The 22179-nt window shown below is 44.6% G+C and overlaps 1 protein-coding gene across 6 annotated transcripts in view; it reads left to right on the forward strand.

Annotated features, from left to right (window-relative positions):
* Positions 1–22179, forward strand: part of TMTC1 (transmembrane O-mannosyltransferase targeting cadherins 1) — a 239872-nt gene that overhangs the window by 177199 nt on the left and 40494 nt on the right. For all 6 annotated transcript variants that reach the window (XM_032473164.1, XM_032473161.1, XM_032473163.1 and 3 more), the window contains one exon: positions 9769–9912. In XM_032473164.1, the coding sequence (XP_032329055.1) occupies positions 9769–9912 (144 nt within the window). The remainder of the gene's footprint in view (positions 1–9768; positions 9913–22179) is intronic.

Consider the following 22179-nt stretch of genomic DNA (forward strand, 5'->3'; position numbering starts at 1 on the left):
GAGAAGAACCCGCTGAGTAAACAAGTGCCTGAGACTTGAGGGTATTTGGGTGGAGTCAGACAGCATCCACTATGCTGGCTTAACGTGCATGATTTCTTATAAAAGTAAATATGACCGTTTTAACAGAATATTATTTAGGTTTCCTGTTAAAATGAGAACAGTGCTGTTACCTACCTCCTAGGGCTGGAATATTGGAAGATCACATACAAGGCTTAAAGCAGTGTCTAAATTCCTGGCCATGATCACTTGGCGAATGTTACTAATAGATCCCAAATCTGACCACTCCCCCCCACCGCCCATCCTCTCTCACCTAGATCCCTGCACCGTGCCCTGGTCGCCCCACTTTAACCTCTCCCCTCCCCCCTTCAGTCTGCTCTCAACGCAGCAGCCGCTGGGAAGCTCCATTCATAGCAGTCCTGTGCTCAGGACGTTCTGCTTGAATCTGTCACACTCAGGGTGAGAATCAGGGCCCCTGGGCTGTCTTGATACAGGAAAAATGGGGCACGAGAGAATGACTGGGTCCCAGGTCGTGGTTGAGTCCCTGAAACATGCCCCCGCCAGGTGAGGGTCGTTAGCTTTGCGCAGGAAAGAATTCAAGGGTGAGCAATGGTAGAGTGAAGGTAGATTTATTCAGAGACACACACGCTCCATGGACCGAGTGCAGGCCGGCTCAGAAGCCCAGAGAGACCACAAGGCTCGGGGTTGGGTGCTTTTAAAGTAGAAGTAGATACTCACTCCACAGTCAGAGTGCGGGCCGGCTCACTCAGAGGCAGAGCGGCCACGACGTGCGCAGTTGTTGGTTTTTATGGGCTCGGTTATTTCATGCTCTTAACAAGTGGGAAGGTTATTCCAGCTACTTTGGGGAAAGGGCAGGGATTCCCAGAAATTGGGCCCCATCGACATTTTGGCCTTTCCTGGTCAGCCTGGGAACTGTCATGTGCCTGTGGGAGTGCCACTTCCCATGCTGAAACGTCGCAGTGAGCAGGTAATGAAGGTCGAGGTCTACAGGGAGTTGAATCTCCCACCATCTTGGTGCCAATGGCTGTGTCATTCTTTTTTTTTTCTTCTTTAATTGGAGTATAGTCAGTTACAATGTGTCAGCTTCTGGTGGACAGCATAATAGTTCAGTCATACACACACATACATATATTTGTTTTCATATTCTTTTTCATTGTAAGTTACTACAGGATATTGAATATAGTTTCCTGTGCTGTACAGTAGAAACGTGTTGTTTATCTATTTTATGTACAGTAGTTAGTATCTGCTAATCTGTCATTCTTTTAATGCCTGTCCCCTGCCCCGTTCCCTCCTGTCTCTGCCTGGTCCCCTACCTCTCAGACCTCAGCTCCAGCCACGCGGGGCTCCAGGCACATGCCAGTCGCCATTCCTATTACAGGGACTCTGGACTTGTCCTTCCTTCTTCCCAGAACACCTTCCCTCCTTTCTAAATGGCTGCTTCCTTCCCTCCCTTCAGGACTCCTCACGTAAGGTCATCTTGTCCACAGGACTGTCTCTGATCACCTTGCCAACCCCAGTACACTCTGTTCCTCTGCTTTGCTTGATTTTTCTCCACAGCACTTACCTCCCTCGAATATGCTTACCCGTGTTTAACACCCCCAGCTCCTGCCCATCATATGCCAGTGGTGACCCTGGTTCCCAAGGTGGATCTTCAGGATACACACTCCTTTCCCTCCCCACCCCATATGATCTCCTTGGGTGGCAATTATTGACCAGGCACATGGACGCGCTTTTCCTGCCCACCACTCTTTTTTCCTAAGTCGATCCCACAACCAGAGTGCTATTCATGCTGCGAAGTGTTATTATGACAAGGATTCCAGGAGCGCATTGATCTGTCACATAGGACTTTGAATCTCCTTATAACCTTGGATGTGGCTTTTAAAATTGCACGTGTCCGGAATTCCATTTGGTGTTGAGCGTATGAGAAAGGCTTGGAAGAAATTGCTCTGTGCCTGTTGGGGATCATTTGCTTCAGATGATGAAAGATTGACAGGTTTTGCTGGAGTGAGTGCTTGGCAAAAAAAATGTTCCTGCATTCTTAAAATGGAGAGGGTCAAATGTCCTTCACATCTGAGAACCTGCGATGGATGGCGGGGGGAACAGATGGAAACAAGATGACATGAGTGTTCCCTGGGCTGGTGATGAAGAAATAATGGATGTTATTTTGACTGATGGAAGCAAGTCAAAGGCCTTCGACAGCAGAGGAGGATGGTTTTTTGGAGGATGAGAAAAACTTGTGAAAGGAGAGCTGGCAGCCTCAGCCAGGCATGGGTTCATTAGGGCTGTGGAGGGAGTCAAGGAAAACCACCCAAAGTCCTGCAGCATCAGATAGATGGAGCATAACAGGTGTGGTGGTGGGCATGCTACACCCAGCATCCCATTTACTCACACAGAGGGTTAATATGTTACAGACCTTATTGCTGCAACTAAAGCACAGACAGTTCAGAATCACACAGCAGCTGTCATCCATGGCTTCTGACTCCAAATGCAGGTCTTTTTTTCCACTCCACCGAAGTAATTTCCCATCCATCTGCTACAAAAACCAAAGTTAGTTATGGTCACCCCAACACACTGAGAAAAGTGAAATTATGTTCACTATTTTCTATTTAAAAGAGCAGAGAAGTATTTAATTCAGTTCATTCCCAACATCCAGAGGAAAATTATCAGGTATCAGGAAAACTCAGCCATTTAAAAATGAGTCATTTCCTGAGGGCATTAGAGAGCATGGTTTTTACTCCAAATGGTCTTGAAAAATCAACTGGGTGGAGCCCTTCTGGGTCACTCCTGGAGGTCACCCATTGTGAGAGGTCAGATGACTCAGTTGGCCCTGCGCTGAAGAGTGTGTCCCATTTCCCTAAATTGCACTTGAGGTTTTTTTTCCCAGGACTGTCTGTAATGGGTGAGAGGGGACACAGCACCAAAGCAAGGTGACAAGACTCACTGCTGGTGTTAATGGCAATTTCAAACAATTAAAGACGCAGACCAGTAAATAATCAATGTCATTCTGGTGCAATTTAATGACATGATGTTTCTTATTTTATAGTATGAAGGAACCACGCACTTGGGAAATGCCAGAAACTAGTACGATTGAAAATATGCTGCCAGCTCTTGTAATGAAGTTTACTTAAGAGTGTTTTTTTAGTTCAGTAAAATTTAGGTCTTATGGTAGAATTTTTTTCCCAGTCCTGTTTTTCTTTTGGATTCTTTTTTTTTTTTTCCAAGCAGGAAAGAGAAAATAAAAATTTGACCTTAGCATACTTAACCTCAAATAAATTAACATGTGGAATGAAAATCAGACAAATAAATCAGGGTGTGGATATTCCAAAAGGAAATTACAAACTGGAGCACATGATACAGTGTTACTTGAACAATGAAATGTCTTGAAAGGTATTCAAACAATGAAAAATTAACAGCATTCTTAACTTTTGAAGAGACTATACAAAATTGAAAGTAAATGACTGGAATAGAATATAAAACCAAACTTTAGTTACATACATCTTACATCACTGGATCTTTAGTTGAGATTGAAGTTTAAGAGCAGTGGACCAGAGAGCGTGTATCTGTGCCTTAGACACTTACTGAATGTTGTTGTTTCCCAACAGCTTTCCATAATACTGTGCCTTTCAGAGATACTGTTAGCGGACGGAGGGACCCCCTAAATTAGGAAGCCCACCAAAGTGTGGGTTCTTGCCACCGACTGTGAAAGAATTTGCAGAGCAGAGGCAGAGGGATGAAGTGAACAGCTGCTTTATTGCTCAGAAGGGGAAAAGGAAGGAAAGCGCTTGAGCAGGGAGCAGGGTGAGGGGCCCCGGCGGGGAGCCGTCAGCCAAGCCGGGCGGCAGGGACAGCTCCCGCCCGGGTCGGGCCGCGTGGACTTCTACGGGAGGCTTCCACCATCATGTCCTCCTTCCGGGCGTGATGGAGCCAATCAGTCCTTGTTTAAGTCCTCGTATGGACTTTTCCAGTCGTTGTCATGGCAACCGTCAACTGTCATGGCGCTGGTGGGTGTGTCACTTAGCAGCTAATACATCACAGGGAGCGTATAATGAGGCTCAGGGCCCCCTGGAAGTCGTATCCTCCACCATCTTGGGCTTAGTTGGTTCTAACCAGTTCTTGTTTCTTCTCTGCAGCTGCCTCCGGAGGTTTAGATAAGAGTACTTGGTTTCTATTTGAGGGAGCGGCCCGGGGTCTGATCCTGGGGGCAACGGCCTTGGTACCAAAAAGGAAAGTTGCTTTTAACCAGAATGCCTGCAGTCTGGTGGACCCAGCATCGCCCCACCAAAAAGTATCTCCAAAGATTCTGTTCAGTCATGAACGTTTTAAAGGGAAACGAAGGAATACGCTCATCTAATTGTTGAGATAGGAGGTCAGAGTCCTTGCCATCCCCCAGCGCCTGCAGGCTTGTCCTAACCAACAGCTGGACTCATGGAGGCCTGGGGGACGTCAGCTTCTCTATAAACAAGAGGCAGAGGAGGGGGCACAGGGTCCTGCTCCCCTTCAGTACCATGAGTGCTCTATATGGCAGGAGACACATTTCCCCAAGGGGTAAGGATCTCAGTAGCCAAGTTTCCTGAGTATTGACTTTATTTCACCCCTGTCACTGAGAAGTAATTCCCATAAGATCATAGCTGAAGGGACTGGCCCAAGGATAGAAGGAGAAATTCCTCTAAATGGTAGCTCTGATTTGCAGCAGTATATTTATTTGCTGCAGGTTGAATGACTTATGGATTATTTGGGAAAAGAAATAGATTTACAGGAACCATCTGACTTTTAACACTTGAGAACCCAACTGATTCTGTGATATTTCTTTTAAAAAGTAATTTACTATTTACTTTATTTCTTCCACCCTCCCTGTCTTCAACTGTAAAATAGCACAGTAATTCTACTTGAAGAATTAGAGGGTTAAGTGAGATCACGTATGAGAACGCACTCTCAAAAAGTAAAGTGTCTTAATTACCTCCTACATATTTTTGGATGCGTTTTCTTTTTTCTCCTGGCTTCTGTTTTTCACGTCGGCAACTGTTCCCTCGCAGTGATGACTTCCTGTTGCGTGTTGTTGGTGTTCATTCTTCAGAGACAAGATGACTGGGAACGCGGGTGGAATGATAATGTCCTTAGCTACCTACGTTATTCATTCTGCTTAAGGAAATGCCACTAGATAAAAATGAAGAACCCCCTAAATGCTCATATGAATGTGTTTATCAAGAACGTAGACCATCTAGTGCTTGGAAAAAAAAAATCCTCTTCAGCTCATAGAATTGTACCTCTATACCTAGATTTTTTTTTTTAAGGAGGAAAAAATCAACTTCCTGAGACCTCAGAACTATTTAGCAATGTAACACATTTTCTTGGTAATAAATTTTAAAAGTTGAACTCACTAAAATAAAAATAATGATAATAATAAGAAGAGGAGGAAGAAGAAGGAGGAGGAGGAAATAGCAAGAGAACCTCTATATACAATAGAAATGTTGAACAAGACTGTGAGCAAGAAAATCAAGGGACTGTTCACGTTGGTCTTAAAAAAGCAGGCTGGAAAATCACTGCTCTGCTCTAATTCATTGCAGTGTCTGTCAAGGTTGTTTAGATGGGGAAGGGAATAGTCACGAACAGAACTTTTGTAAAACCTACGTGTAGAAGTCAAAGTCAAGACCGACTTAATTTCTTCCGACAATGGATGTAGCAATGTAGACCTCTCTTAAATTATTCATCTTTCCAATAGAAAATTGCCCTCCTGGAGACATCAGGATTGAGTTAGACCCAAACTAATTCAAACACAAGTTCATTTTAGAAACGAAACATGCAAAAAAAAAAAAAAAAAGTTTTGTCCTTGCATAGATCTTCACTAAACAAGAGTACATGTTTTAAGAAAATATCTACATCTATGTAAAACTCAAAATAAAAAGTGAAAATTTTCTTGACCTGGTTGAAGAATCCTTTTCGTGGAATTCAGCTTTGTTTCGTAAATAATGCAATGCTTGCTTGGATTAGGTGAACCAAATCAGGTACCCAGAGAGAGAAGGTCCTGCTAGCAGATCCTTACTATTACCAGGAATAAACAATATCTCACATTTTCCAAGTGGAGGGCTGCGAGTGGAAATGGATTCAGTAAATCACTGTAGATGCCAGCAATCCCCTTCCTGGACGGGTTGGGACTCTGTTCGCACGGAGCCCCTTTGCTGCCCGTGGCTGGCCACCAAGCCCTGCCCTAAGCAGCTGCAGACACGTTCTTGGAGCACGAGGCATGCTAAAGGCCTTTTTCTTCATAATGCTTGTATTTATTTCTCTTTACTTCCCTTCTCACTGCATAGTTCTGTCTTGGAGAGTTCTTGTATTCTGCTTCCGATGTGAAAAAAAGAGAGAGAGATGTGTTTATACTCAGTGAACTTTGAAAGTACGTGCCCTTTCCTTTAAATGGCAGTGGGATTGTGAAATATAAAATCAAAAAAGGTGGGCTGAGAACCAGCTGGAGAGGGCAGCTGTGTGGCAGGGAGCACACTGGAGAAGCTCTTACTGAATTTGAGACTATCCTTTCCCGGACTGAGGGCATTCACCGAGGACGTTTATTTTGAGGGCTCTAAAACCTAAAGAAATAAGAAAAAGACCAAGCGTTAAGAAATTGCCTCCTCTGAGAAGGTAGAGGTCCCCAGGGTGCTTTCTGTTGCTGTTTGTTATCAAAGAAGCGAAGAGAACAGTTCTCACCGTGTTCACCGGACTCCCCCACCACCCTTAAATCTTTTGGAAGTCTGAGCTTTCCTCAACATCCAAAAAATTATTTTTCCCTTGGAAGAATTTAAGCCCTAGCTGTGATGTGCTCTCTGTAACCATTCCCAAAGTAATTCTCAGACACAGCTTCCCAGGAGACTGTTCTGGGCACGGGGATGGGTGGGCAGGTACCAGAGCATTCTCTCTTAGCTCTGATGCCCTGTAGTGGCATCTCAGAGCACCGAGGACTTGCTGTCCCCTGAGAACTGAGAGGTTGGGTGCTAGGGGACTGGTACTGTTGTCGGAGAATAGGCTCTTGCCTCACGCAGGGAAGAATCCAAGAGCGAGGCACAGTAAAGCGAGAGCAAGTTTAACTCCAGAGACACACTCCACCGGGTGGGGTCCATCTCGCTCAGAAGAAAGAGCGTCTTAGCAGATACACGTTCCATAAGCAGAATACAGGCCCTCTCAGAAAGGTGAGAGGGAGAGAGACGGAGAGGTGTAGGGGTGTTTAAAGTGAGGGTACAGCTCAGTGATAGTGTGTGTGCGCCTAGCATGCACGAGGTCCTGGGTTCAATCCCCAGTATCGCCATCAAAAATAAATAAATAAATAAATAAATAAACCTAATTACCTCTCCCCTCAAAAAAAAAAAAAGAAAAGAGAAAGATATATATGTAAGGTAAAAGCAGATACACACTCCACAGGCGGTGCGGGCTTCTCAGAAGGCAAAAGAGAGAGATCCACCTGGAGGCGAGGACTTACTAGGTTTTATGGGCTCAGTAATTTCATAGGCTAATGAGTAGGCGGGTTATTCCAACTGCTGTGGGGTAGGGGCAGGGATTTCCAGGAATCCCCCCACTGCCCACTTCTTGACTTTTTATGGTCAGCCTGGGAACTGTCATGGCGCCTGTGGCTGGGCCATGGGCTCAAGGTCCACCGGAAGTCAAGTCTTCCGCCATCTTGGTCCTGACCAGCTTGCCCTGTCCCCAGCTGCCGTGTCCTCCCTTTAGAGTCTGTGCCCTGGCCCTTCACTCCTGTTTCAGCACCAGGGAGCCTCAGGTTGCCTTTGCTAACCAAAGGAGACCAGACCAGAAGCAAACAACATTGCGTGTGCTGGCCTGGTGTGTTTGCTTTTTCCCAACTTCCTCTCTTAATGTCGTTCTCCGAGTCCCTCTAAAGTCGTTGTGAATAATTAGGGCTCCCAGACCTTGGGAGGATGGAACGTTCTACCCCTTGTCAGTCAAGAGGAGCATTATCCAGAGCGTCTTCCTGGAAATCCTGAGGGGTGTTCATAGCTGTGCTGTAAGGAGTCGGGAAGGGAGGATTACAGGGTCAAATTAATTTAGGAAACTGGGTTAGGCAAAGATTTTTTAAAAAGCAAAAAAAAAAAAAAAAAAGCTATGCAGCTTATCTTCCTTGGCCTTTTAATAGGAACCCTTCTGTCCCCAAATTAAATTGATCTTCTTAGAAGGTACAGAACAGGCTGGGAGAGGACAAGCAAGACATGTGATTGTCAGGAGACTTGACATACAGATCCTGCTTTTATCACGTGGGCATTATCTTTCCCTAAGAGCCAAGGCTTATTCAGAGTCCGCTGGGTGATGGAGACAGCGTGAACCTCTTCGAAGGCTAAATATGCCCGCTCTGATTTCAGCAGGAACAGCTGAATTATGTCGCCGTGCGTATTTGCCTTCCTCAGGGTCTCCAGTTAAGGAGGGAAATTGATTCTTTTCCTGAATCAGCATAAATTTGGTTTGCTGATTTAAACACCATCCTTCTTTACATTTGCTTCTAAACATTAGGGTTTCTATTTTCACTTCATTGTGCATTTATATATATATATATATATTTTTTTCTTTGCCCCACTGGAGGAACTTGAACCCAGGACCTCATGCATGCTAAGCACACACTCTACCACTGAGCTATACCCTCCCCCCTGCATTTTTAAAGTTTTAAGTGTTTGTCAGGATTTTCATTCTGAGACTCTATCAGGCCAGGTGGTGCCAGGTTACAGGAGGGGGAAATGAGATAAAATGGGAAAAGGGAGTCAAGGATGAGAGCCATTTAGAGGAGAAAGTTTATTTCTATGGGGAGACATTTGTAGCACCTTCTCAATAACGGTGGTTCTACGGATGCTCCGATCCAAACATATCCGTGGTGATTCCCTCATCCAAGGAAGTCCCAGCACCTTGTGTAAATAGTGGGCACTGGCCAGCCGTCCACCGTGCCGGAACCTGAGCGCCTGAGGCAATGGGGATTTTCTGTCGAGGGAAGTTGAAAGTAATTGTAGGCTCCAAAGGACTGAGATTTTTTTAACCCCGGTAGATTTGCATGCTGTTTATTTCTGCACCATCTGGGGTTATTTACTTATACCCCAGGTGTTGCTTTCCTGCTGTATTTTCACGTCTGCTGCTGCACAGTTGACCATTAAGGTCTGACAGAGGCACACTGTTGCAGGGCACAACGGGGTGGCCGGTCGGTGAGCCAGTGACACACTGGTTGGTTAAAGAATTTACCAGAGGTTAAGTATAAGAGTAGAAAGGAGTTTGTTAGGGGTACACTGTCATAGGCACGGCGGGCCGCACTGACGAGAGGTCCCTGTGTGAGCCCTGAGGGCCGGTTATTGGGATGTTTTATAAGGTCGGGTCACAAGGTGCCTGATCAGCTTGTGTGCAGGTTTCTGATTGGTTGTAGGTGAGGTAGGACATTTGGGGTCCCTAAAGGGCGGTGGGGTCTATGACTCTAGTAAGGTGGGCTGAAACAGGCCAGCCTGAGCTAGTGTGCGGTTAGGCGTTACCCAGGGCTGTTCGTTTGCTAGGGGAAGCACCCCCGGCAAAGAACGTCAGGCAGCCGAGAGCCCAGGAATGGGGTCCTTGGACTCCGAAGGACGTCCGTTGGCCCAACACATATCATTAAAAGAAAGGAAGAATTCAGTGCATCATTTTTGGTTGTGGCATGCCTGGGGCTGGGGAGGGTGACGAACAAGCAAATTGTGAGCAGTTGAGAAGTTTCTGAACAATCATGGCTTAATATTTCTAATTTTTCAGGTTGTATCCACGCCACGCAAGTGCCCTGAACAACCTTGGAACGCTGACCAGAGACACGGCAGAGGCAAAGATGTACTATCAGAGGGCTCTCCAGCTCAACCCGCAGCACAACCGGGCTCTCTTCAACCTCGGGAATCTCCTTAAGTAAGTGCAACGAGTGCCTTTGCTCAGGGGACCCTGTCGTTTCCAGAACTCCTTTCCTTCTCAGCACTCATTTGCTCGTGCTATTGTCCCCTCTTCCTGGGCAGCCTAGTTAGGGTTTTCAGGCTTTGGAAGCATGTAGTATTCATCTGAATAAATTCTACCCTTTATCAGTCAAAAAGAGTATTTCCCACTGCGTCTCTCTGGAAGTGTTAGTCCTGGGAGCTGTCCCTAGGTTGTCTGCAGAGGGGAGGGAGCAGGGATGGGTTACATGGTCAAATAAACTTAGGAAATGCTGAGTTAAGAAAGATATTTCCTTTATTGCAAGAGTCTTTAACATGCTAAATGCCCTGTAAATATTCAAGAAGGGACCGCGGAATACAGCATTTCCCAAAGTCCATCATTTTTAGTAGGCATTTCCCAAGTATTTCATGAATATTCCTTGGAAAGTAGTACCGGTCTAGGAAAAGCAGTGCGCTCTGAAAGCGCAGCCCAAAGGCAGTGCCCAGTTGGTGCTGTCGGTAAGAATCCAAGCGAGGCTTGCTTGGAATTAGTCATGGTTTAGCTCTTGCTCATAGGAAGCCCTCCCAGCCGTAATCAGTGGTGTTTGCTCTTCCCTCACGGCCCTGGGAAAAGGTTGATAGTGCAAGTTAGTGTCCTTGAAGACAAAGGGGTACTTTCGCATCTTATGTTTTTGTTAATATAAAGCCTAGGCATGTTGGTGACGGTGCATGTAATGGTAGCAGTGGCGATAATCATAGTGGAAGTGGTGGTGGCTGTGGAATGTAACTTTCTACACTTGAGAAAACAGGTTGAAAACAACAGAAGTGGGGATAAAAAGGTGCAAATGTTTAGAATCAGAGAGCAGTGATGTACTTATCTGTGCGTGTTAGGTGACTGACAGTCCACACGCTTAACGGAATTGGTTTCCGTGACTCTGAACTTCTGGATCGTTCATTTGGTGCCTTAGGGCTAAATGGTTTGCTTTGTTCTTTTATCCTCTCCCTAACGGGTCTGGCTTCATTGCCTCAGCCTCTCCGTGGGGTGCATCTTCACCGTCCTCTTTACTTGAATTTTACGCAGGCGTATAGATACTCGTCCTTTTTCCCAGGGTGCGTGCTGACGCACGTTGTTATTTCATCCTATTTGAACAGAAGCGCTGTTGTAAAGTAACCACAGAATAATGTAACATCGTATAAAGTGATAGGCGCCAATCCTGGGATCTGAAGTCTTATTTAAGAATGGCTGTACCCAGGAAACATTATGCTGTACACCAGAAATCGACACGTTGTAACTGACTATACTTAAAAAAAAAAAAAGGAATGGTTTCATCCATATGCTGGAATACAAAATCAAGGGAATATTACACAAAAATAAAAAAATACAAAGAAAGTACAATTAAAATGAAAGAAATAAAAGTATCAATCAGCCAAAATGGGAAATGAATTTAATTTTTCAAACTAGATAATTTATCGTTAAAATTTGGCACAAAATGAGAATGATGAAAATACAACTGAGAATGAAGGAGTACACACCGTGACAGAAAAGCCACTTTAGTACCAGTAAGTTCCTTTAAAAAAATCATAACAAATCATAGACGTTGGGGAAAATCAATTCTAGCTAATGTAGGTGACGGTTGACAGGCCAATAGGATGCTTTGATCTTACTCTACTATTTTTATGAGCTCTTACTTATTTATGTGACGTTCCAAGGACTCATTTGTAAAAATCGTTGTTGCATCTGTGTATGTCCAACTTACAGCCCAAGTAACTTAGTGGCTACATAAATCTTAACCACTGTCTTTTGGGATACCTGGATTATAGAGTACTGATTTCAAGAATAATGCTGATGAGTAATTTTTTTTTTTTTTTGACAAAGAAGCCAGCTTTGATGTCCTGAATATGAAAACGACAGCTCTAGTTAAGAATGATACCCTGCAGTTGTGGTGATCGCACTGTGCTGAGCATGGCTCTACTGGGAAGTGATGGCAGAGGTTCTTTTCAATTTCATCTTGCCCAGACCTGAGCGAGAGATGCGCAGTCCAACCTTCCTTTCTTCAGTTCACATATTATTGCCACTGCCTGTTATCATGAGTTAGTGTCTGTGAGTTAAAGAGGACAAGGAAATGTTTTTTGGAGCATAGTGATGACTAGTTTTGACCTCTTTCATAACCATTTCACTGGCCATTAGAGCTAATCTCCTATCATTCTGTGCAGTGTGACGGATTGATAAGGAACAGCTTTCTACGCCAGCATTCTTAATTTATATTAATTACTGTTGGCTCTGCGTGGAACCTAAAATGTGAAAGAAAATAGACAAGATTAGCATAAATGCTTTATGGATGAAAAGTGCACAAGTGCCTGATGGCTCCAGAGAAGTCGGACGGACTCCCAGATACTCAGCTAAGATTTTTCTCTCTTTTTCAGTAAAATCAACTCTTTATGATTATCCAAGCCAACAATGCTTTGCATTTGTATAGGACTTTATAGTTTTCTGAGTATCTTTTTTTTTTAAATAAATAAAGCTCTCCCAGAGGGCCAAGTCCTGAGGGGTTAAGGACGGTGTACAAAGTCACCCTTTTTACCTTCTGCTTGTTCACATTACACCAGAACCAAGTGGCTCCATCTGTGAAGATTAGTCTTACGATCCAGTAGAATGAAGTCATGACAGTAGCTAACGTGTACGTAATATTTTCCAGTTTACAGATAAGGGATTTTTATATCCATCATTTAATTTATTCTTTAAAACAAGCTTTTGTGAGAGGCATTCATTATCACTCTCATCCCCATTTTGCAGATGAGAAGACCAAGGCTTGGAGATTTCATGTGACCTTGGCTCAGGCTGTGGCTGACCTAGGATTGAGTGCCCGGCCTGTCCTATTCACCGTCCATCATCCATTCTGCCCAAACAGCTCTCCAGTTCAAACATTACTTAATGTTTAGTTCCTCAGTGGCATGTGATTGCCTTTGGGGAGGAAGGACCTTCCTGTCTCTCACAGGGAAACAGTAAAGTTGGTTTACATGATGTCTTTTCGTAGCAGAGAGAGGTGACCCAGAAAACAGCAGAGCTAATCCACATTGAGATAACTCGGAGTTTTCCTTCTGGTATTTCTGCTGCTCAGTAGAAATGGGTCAAAGGCAGAAAGAGGATAAGAATATTTTAAGTATGTTTTATTTGATCCACTTTACTATTTAAGATTTATACTCAATCTATTTCTCATATGGCAGCTAACTTTTAGAAAGTGTGTCCTTTTTTGTCACCTAGAACCTCATGCTCATTCTAAGAACGCAAGTTATCTCCTTAGACAAGAGCAGTTGAGATTTAATCATCCCTGAGTGGAAGGCACCATCGCTAGTCCTGTTTTATCAGTGAGAAAACTAAGATTTGGAGAAGATAAGTTCGGTGCCAAGGTCCCTTTGTGAGGAAATGGAAGTTGTGGGAATTGAACCTCAAATTTTCTGACCAGGGGCCCTTGCCCTTAATCACCACACTTTACTGCCTCCTTGTGCCTCACCTCAGAACTTCAGATACAGCCCAGAGCAGCCCTGCCCCGCAGAAATGTAATGAAAGCCAGAATCTATAATTTAAATTTTTCAAGTAGCCGTATTTTAAAACATAAAAGGGTGAAATTAATTTCAGTAATATATTTTATTTAATCCCAATATATCCAAGATATTCTTATTTAACATGTAATTAATACAGTAAAAATTAATTTTATTTTTAATTTTCTTTAAAAAAATTTTTATTAAAGTGTAGTTGATTTGCAATGTTAGTTTCAGGTGTACAGCAAAGTGATTCAGTTAGACACATACATATGTATACACATAATCTTTTCAGATTTTTTTTCCATTCTATGTTATTCCAAGAAATTGAATTATCGTTCTCTGTGAACTGAACATGTAAAAATATTACAGGATAGTATACCTTCTTTTTGAATATATACATTCAATTCAATTTGTATATACATTCAATTAATCTTTGAAATCCAGTATATGTTTTGCACAAACAGCACACCTCGGACTGGTCATATTTCAGGTACTCAGTGGCCACGTGTGGTTACAGCTGCCATGTTGGACAGCACAGACCTTTATTAATGACCTTGACTTTGAGAGATATATGAGTCTTTGTCCAGGACAGAAGCTCTAAATCACATCTAAATACAATGTGATTCTGTCAGAGCGTTCCAGAAATCTTTGAGCACTGAGGACAAACTGCATCTGAATTCTTGGAGTCGTGTGACAGACAGCTTTTGACCTGTTGACAGCAGCACAGTCCCCTGACTGTCATCCAAATATATCTGACCTCTTTCACAACCATTTCACTGGCCATTGAAGCTAATCTCCTATCATTCTGTGCAGTGTGACGGATTGATAAGGAACAGCTTTCCACACCAGCATTCTTAATTTATATTAATTACTGTTGGCTCTGCGTGGAACCTAAAATGTGAAATAAAATAGACAAGATTAGCATAAACACTTTATGGATGAAAAGAGCGCAATCCCTGATGGCTCCAGAGAACATAATAGAATCCTTTAATTCAGGGCAGGGGAAAATCCTCCGGTGACTGCCTGGGTGAGATGGTTTCTCATGCTCGTTACTGAAGCAGCATATGAAACGAACCTCTCAAAGAATCACACTGTCTCTCCTGTTGCCAAAACTGCCTTCCGTTCACCTAATAGGATGTGGGTGTTATATGGGTGTCAACAGTAACTCTTATCATCAAAACTCAGAAGAAAGTGAAAAAGGACGTCCAATAATTGAATTATGTAGAAGATGAATTTGAGAACAGTGTACATTTGATTTTCTTTAGTCTGATCCTTTAGAAAATGGAATTTCTAAAGAATAAAAGGATGAGGAAAGGAAGGTAACCGTTAGCTTTGAAATAAATTTAAACACTTTGGATACATTTTCTTATAGATTTGGCACTTGCCACATCACCTTTTATTTCACAAAAAGGAAGTTCATACGCTCAGATAGTAGTTCTCCCCCGTCTGCCTTTTACCTGAAACCCCAGAGAATCCAAAATGCCGGTCCATTGGGTAAAGGAAAACTTGTTGAGGTCCTTCCCACCGCAGTAGAGGTCAGCTTCCTGGGGGCAGGTTGTGCGTCGTCCTTGGGGTGAGAGCCTGCTCCCCGTCCCCACCTCCACTGTGACCCATCCCGCTAGGTTACCTCCAGCCTTCCTTGTCTGGAGTCTAACCCCACGGCAGTTTCTCCCCTCTCGTCTTCAGGCAGCTCACACCTGTCTCTCTCCAGCTCTCCGCCTCTAGCTCTTTTGAAGCCCAGTCCAGCAGCTCCTGGACACCATCCCCATCCTCATCACGGCCGTGTCACAGGCGTTTGTACATCCTCCCATCGTCCTCAGGGACTCCAGCATCAGGGCAATGACTTTGCCTTGCTCACCAGCCTGTGCCGCCTCCTTTAGTGAATCCATCCAGTTACATCCATCAGCTGGGTCCTCTGCTGCCTTCACTCCAGAGCCTGCCATTTTTGCTCTATGTTGGCCATTCACAGACACAGCCACTCCGTGGGCTTTTTAATTACGCACACCTTTTTCATTCTGTGGTGCCTGAACTCTGAAACGTTCCTCTTTGGCTTTAATGTATTATTTCTTCCCACCCTTCCCTTCCCCTTCTCTGTCACTCCTCCTGCCCCTTTGAAGGGGTCGTGGGATAACAGCCTGCCACCTCCTGGCTCTTCTCTGCGCTCACGAGTCTATTCTTGTAAGACTGAACATCACCACGTCTTTCTTCCATGACAGGTGTTTTTCTCCATGCACTCCCTCACTCCTGGCGGCCCTGCGCTTGACCACTGTTGGCATCTGTTCTCTCTGACTTTTATGTTTATAATTTATAATCGCATCTCTAATGTAGCTGTTCTATTTTATTAACATGTGTAACATCAGCTTAGACTCACACCCTGACTGCCATTTACCCCAACTCAGGGTACCCCCAGTGCCTACCATTTGCTTTCTCCAGACCAACAATTCTCAACTTTTTTCATTATCACCCCTTCCCCACCCTAGGAGCTATTTTAAGCATTTTTTCCTAATCACCTTCTCCCCCAATTAAATACTCAAGTATAAGATGTATTAGATGGGGTTGAGTATTGGGAGACTGCGAACCACTGTAATATCTAATTTTATTTTTATATGTAATCTGATATTATTTTTACTGCACCACTCCCACTCCAAGACTCAGATTCCACCTCTGTTGGTATGTCCTAGACCCTCATCCAGTATACTCACCAGGTATTGGAGGTAAGAACATATACATCTGAGTTGAATGGGACCCTTACCACCCCTGAAGACAGCATTCTGGAAAAAAAGAGAATCAGGGGTTCCAGCTGTTAGAAATTCATCCCTTATGGTCTTATAATATCTCCCCAAAATTTCCTGTTTTCCTAATATATGTATTCTTTGTTCTGCTTCTCGGTGCTGGTGCACACACCCAGAAGGCGCACACACCTTTAGTTGTACTAAGAATAGTCAAGTGATTCAAGTGAATGTTTTCAGCCTCCCTTCTTCCTACCGTAACGTTCCCCCCGTGTTTGTAGACGCACACTTTGCTCTCCCAGGGCGGGAAGAACTGTCTTCCCTGCTTAATAAGCCCACTAGTCACACCCGTGTTTACGTGTGTTTTTTTAAAATCGAGGCATAACTAGTACGCAGAAAATACAGTCTTTAATGTTCAGTACAATGAGTTTTGACAATTTTATATACTCTTTTAATTACTCCCAAGATAACATATAGAACACTGCTGTCACCCCCAAAAGATCCCTCATGTCTTTCCAGTAAGTTTCTCCCTCCCGAGGCAATCACCGTTCTAATTTTTTTCACCACAAACTAGGTTTAGCCTGTCACAAAACTGCCCAGAAAGGTGCACGTTTAATACGTACTTTTTGGCATCTGGATGTTTTTCCCCTTAGCGTGATTTTTTGAGTCTTATCCGAGTTGTTACACATCACATGTGTTTTTAATTGCCGAATAGTGTTCCGTTGTATACATGTGCTGTAATTTGTTTAGACGTTTTCCTGCGGGCAGATACTTGGTTTGTTTACAGGTCTGAGTTACTGTGAATACTCATGCTGTGACTATTCGTGTCCCAGTCCTTGTGTGTTTATTTCTCTTGGGTAAATGTCTGGGAAGAGAATTGTGGGTAGATATATCTTTCATGTCCTAAGAACTGACAAATAAACAGTTCTCCAGAGTAACTGTACCACTTTTCACGCCATCCATGTTGGGGAGAGGTCCATTTGCTTAGCATCCTCACTGACATCTGGTGTTGTCAGTCTTTTTCTATATTTTCGCTATTAGTAGTCTTCAATGTCAAATCCGCATGTGTTCTGGATTCCCTTTCTCCCCCTCCCCCCGCCCATCATCATGGGCTCTCTCTAAGGTCTTCAGACTCTTCCCATTCCAGAAACTTCAGCACGAGGCCCCCAGTTCCCCTGGGGAACATCTCAGTTCAGCCACTCCCTCAAGTGCTTCTCCTTGCTCCTTCCTTTCTCTGCACAATTGGCAGGAGGACCGGTTAGCATTTGGCACTTCTCCCCCCTGCCCCCTCCCCCCTGTTCATTCACCCCTGCTGGGGCTGCTCGCTGAACAGCAGCTGGGAATTCCAAAGGTTCTCTCGCCCCTACTTCCCTTGATTTCTCTGCGGTGAGGGCTGTGCCCCTGTTGCCCACCTGCTGCTTTTTTTGAAGTTGTTTGTTTAGCTTCTTGTATTACAACACATTTGTCACCTTTTCCTTTCCATTCCCAACATCTTCTCTTCTGCCACCCTCCCTGTAAATTGAGGAGCACCTGAGAAATTCACTGATAATCCATCACAAATGTGTGAACATTCAGGACGTCCCATAATCTTGCCACTTCCTTCCGCATCTTCTTCTGCTCCCCGACATGGTGCAGACCCAGACACCCAGCCAAACCCACCCCTTGTCACTGTATGGGAGACGGAACCATGCAAACGACATTTCAGAGACTATCCCAAAGGTTGTAAAGTGACCGCTCTTCGCGTTCATCCACAGTACTGTTTCTTAGCATGCACGAGGTCCTGAGTTCAATCGCCGGCACCTCCGTTAAAAAAATAATAATAAAGTAAATAAACCTAATTCCATACCCCCTAAAACAAACAAAAAGACCAAAAAAAAAAAAAAGAAGAAATCAAAATATCATTTTTTTTGCATTTTATCATCTTATATTCCATGTCTGCGCAAAACTGAATTATCTGGGAAATGATGAGAATGTTTACCTTCTTCCTCAAGATTTGGGAGTTATTTGCATATAAACAGATTGCTAATCATTAAAATATTTTTCTAAGTATCTCTCCCCCACCAAAGTTCTTCTCAGTCATGCTGTGATTACTAATAAATTGAGCATGTGTGGGTTGTTTTAAATCCATTATGTGGTTTACGAGGAAGAAGGAAGGGTCCCTTTTTTCAATCCTTTCTTGTGCTGTGATGGCTGCAGTAAACATTCCTGAGGCCAGAAGACAGTTTTGCCCAGGAAGCAAGCTTCTAGAACGCCTGGTTTTGTTTCTGTTCTCTTGACAGCTTTGGAAGGTCATCATTTTCTTTCCTTGCATAAATACTTCTGAGAGGATAAGTAAACAGGCCAGACTGCTTTGTCAGGGATAGAAGTTTGCAGTGGTCTCCTCTGTCCTGAAAATCATTTTCTCACTCCTTTACCTCTCATAATCTTTCTGGCCTCATTTGTTATCTAGTCCCTTTAAGCTTCTGTGCTAGGGGATGACTTGGAACAACTCTTGACTTATCACTTAAAAAAGGTACAGTTCAATTAAAAGAATCCTGGCAATGCAGGTAGTCATTGGAAGTTTCTTCTTGCATGCATTGTCTCATTTTAGGGAACCAGGTAGAGATTAATGTGCCCAGTTCACAGATTCAGCCACTGAGGCTCCTGGAGGGGGACCATCTAACCCAAGTCATACAGCTGGAAAGGGCAGAGCCAGGACTGGGACAGCAGTTTGTCTGAGCCTAAAACCAGGGATGTGCATTCAATGGTATCATCAAAATGACCCTTTATCTATGGGGCAAATGAATCTTGGCTAAACCAGGCTATTGTCAGCAGCCTTCTCTTCCAGGTCCCAACCCGGGGACATCATTTCTATGCTTGCCTTCAAATCATGGAAGAGCTTAGCATAAATATTTTGTGTGCTTTGAAGAGATGTTGGCTTGAGACCATTTCCCACCCCACCCCCCCAGCCCACCTCTATGCACTTGGGGTGCAGAACTGGGTGCTACACGCAGGAGCAAAGATCATGGGGCAAGCGTCCTGCTTCTGGGGTTCAAGGCAGTAACCTCATTGAGCAGATAAAGACCTCAAGAGCCAAAGGAGCAAAAGAGGAGGAGGGGACTCAATGCAGGGCGGACGCCCCGACTGCTCCCAGAGAGGCTGCAGTGACCTGACCCTGGTTCTGCAAACCCACTGCCAGGAGAGGTGGTAACTGCAGGTGCTCTGCTCTCATAATTCTGACTATAGTGAGTATGGCTTTCATACAGGAAAACGGGGCAAAAGGGGATGGCCGTATCCCAGGTCTCAGCCAGGTCCCTGGGACTTGCCCTGCCACATGAGGGTCCTTGGCTTCACGCAGGAAAGAATTCAAGAGTGAGCGGTGGCAGAGTGAAGGTAGATTTATTCAGGGAGATAGACCCTCCGTAGACAGAGTGCAGGCGGTCTCAGAAGGCCAGAGAAAGGCCGCAGTCTAGGAGATACACGTCCCATGGGCAGAATGTGGATTATTCCAGCTACTTTGGGGAAGGGGCTGAGATCCCCAGAAAGTGGGTCATCGCCCACGTTTTGACATTTTACGATAAACCTTGAAACTGTCATGGCACCCGTGGGAGTGTCACTTAGCTGTCGTGTTACAGTGGGACATTGAAGCTCAAGGTCTGGGGGGGGTTGAATCTTCCGCCATCTTGGTGCTGATCGCTCTGCCATTCTTTTAATGGTTGTGCCCTGCCCCTTCCCCTCCTGTCTCAGTTTTGAATTGAAAACAAATTCCATCCTTTACCACCACATGTATGAGTCTGTCCTCTGGACAGATCTCTTATGTGGCTTCCATAAAGGGTCAAGCAGAAAAACAAAGGAAGCCCCCATAAACTAGATTTCTCTTGCCAGTAAACTTGCACATAAAATAGGCTGCACAGAGTCGGATCCAATTTTCTTCTTTCCCTTCTACTAGGAAAGACAGTTTTCTAGAGCCACAGAGAAAACGTGCGCTCTGACAGGGTTGTCTTAGAGACTTTCACAGCAACATTTACAGTTCAGTTTTTCACAAGAGCTGATATCGGTCTATCAGCACCTCCCACCCCCATCGCCCCCCCAAACATCACAATCTTTTCCCTTTGTGAGAGGTCATTTCTGAATCCAACAACAGCAAAGGAATGGTAGTTAAGAGAGCTGCCCGGCTCTCCAAGTTCACGCCGTGGTTAATAGGAAATTTTACTGCTGCCAAAGGCATTGCCAGATCCATTTATTTCTGTTACTGCATTTCCTAAATTCTCGCAAAATGTCAATACTTTCTCAAAGCAAGCATCTGCTTTCAGTTTAAATGAATGTGTCACGAGACTTTACACCGGAATCCAAAAAGTTTTCTAAACTGACAAACTTAACAGATCCTTAATTACTAAAAGAAGATGTGCTAAGTATCCGTCGCTGAGATCGAGCCAGGACTGTGAGATGATGTAAATGCTGTTACTTAACGCGCAAGAGAAACAGTCCCACTGCTGTCTAACCAAAGGGAGAATTCCCTGTGAAACTGCAAACGTTTAACGGCAAAATTCACACATTATGAACAAGATCTAATTTCTACTTAATGTTTCTCTTATGAAACCAGTGAGGATGATGTTATTGGTCCCAGGAACCCCTTCTCAGGAATTTTGGAAATTCCTGGGAGAGACTTAAGGGAGTGGAGTTTTGCTCGCAGAATGTTAGGAGTTGTTTATTTCTGTTATGAAGCCTATGTGGATGACACGGGAGCTAAGACTTGGATGCACAATAGAGGACATTTTGCAACAGAGCTTCTACGAGAGAGAAAACTGCCTCTTCCAACTACAGTGTCCCCCATCCATGCACCTCCCCTTTCCAGCCTCCCTGCGTCACCTGGCATCCAGAGTATCGCTCATCCAGGCAAATCAACCAGCTACTGTGACCTTTCTCTTTGGCCCCGATTGTCCCAGAAAGTCTCTTTTCCCCTTCCTTTTACATTTAGCCTCATACCAGGACCAATAGAGCAGGCAAACCCCACACAGTAACCAGGGCAGAGTTTCTAAAAGCATAGGCTGAAGACCACCCTCGACAGAATCACCTGTTACTATAGGGGCTTATTCAGAACAATGATTCCTGGGCCCTACCCCAGACCTGCTCAGCCTTGTGAGGTCTGGATCCTACATGTGACCAAACACTGAAGGATTCTTAAACACTCAGATTTGAGAACAAGATGTTTTAGGTCATGAAGGCTTATCCATCATCAGCTGATGACTCTTTGGCAGATGAAGCCACTCAGAAGATGCAGAGGCAATTAACATAGCTCACTGTCCACAGAAGTGAAATGCACAGCCTACAAGGTGAGAGTTAGGTTTTATTGGTGGCCATTTCTGAGGACTCGAGCCCGGGATGACAGCCCCTCAGATGGCTCCAACGAGGCACCGGAGGAGCCAGGATATGTAGGAGTTTTTACAGCAAAGGTAGTCAGAACATCAAAAGGTTACTGTTAGTTAAAGAAAACCGGGTATCTCAGGTTAAGGAATTAAACACTTTTGTTGTAGGGGAAGGTGCAAAGGCCTGGGCTCATTGAAATCATTCCTTTGATGTGCACCTGGCTCTCTAGGGCCAGTGTCCTGTTCTTTCCCATCCTGAGTCCCCTCAGGAGGCACCACTGGGGGTGGCGGCAGAGGCCGGGCTACCTGCTTGTCTGCATCCTGAGTTCCCCCCACTCACTGCTGGGGTGGCAGTAACGGCTGATGACTTGATGGCTGCAGCATCCTTTGTTGACTGATATGACTGGCAATATTTTTCCTTCGTATAACCGGGAGCAATTTTACTCCCTGCTTCTCCCACCCACCCGGGGCTCCCATCAGTGCCAGCTGAACCCTTAACAGAAGCTCTGACTGTTCTCAGTGTCCTTAGGGTGACATGCGTTTCCGGAGGATTCGGTGATCCTGTCTGTGACGAGGCGTGCCCCTGCCTGATGGGATGGGGGATGCACCGAGGTTTCATTTGGTCCATTTGTTCACCAGTTGTGAGATCCT

Source organism: Camelus ferus, chromosome 34 (assembly GCF_009834535.1).
Source record: "Camelus ferus isolate YT-003-E chromosome 34, BCGSAC_Cfer_1.0, whole genome shotgun sequence".
Lineage (NCBI taxonomy): Eukaryota > Metazoa > Chordata > Mammalia > Artiodactyla > Camelidae > Camelus > Camelus ferus.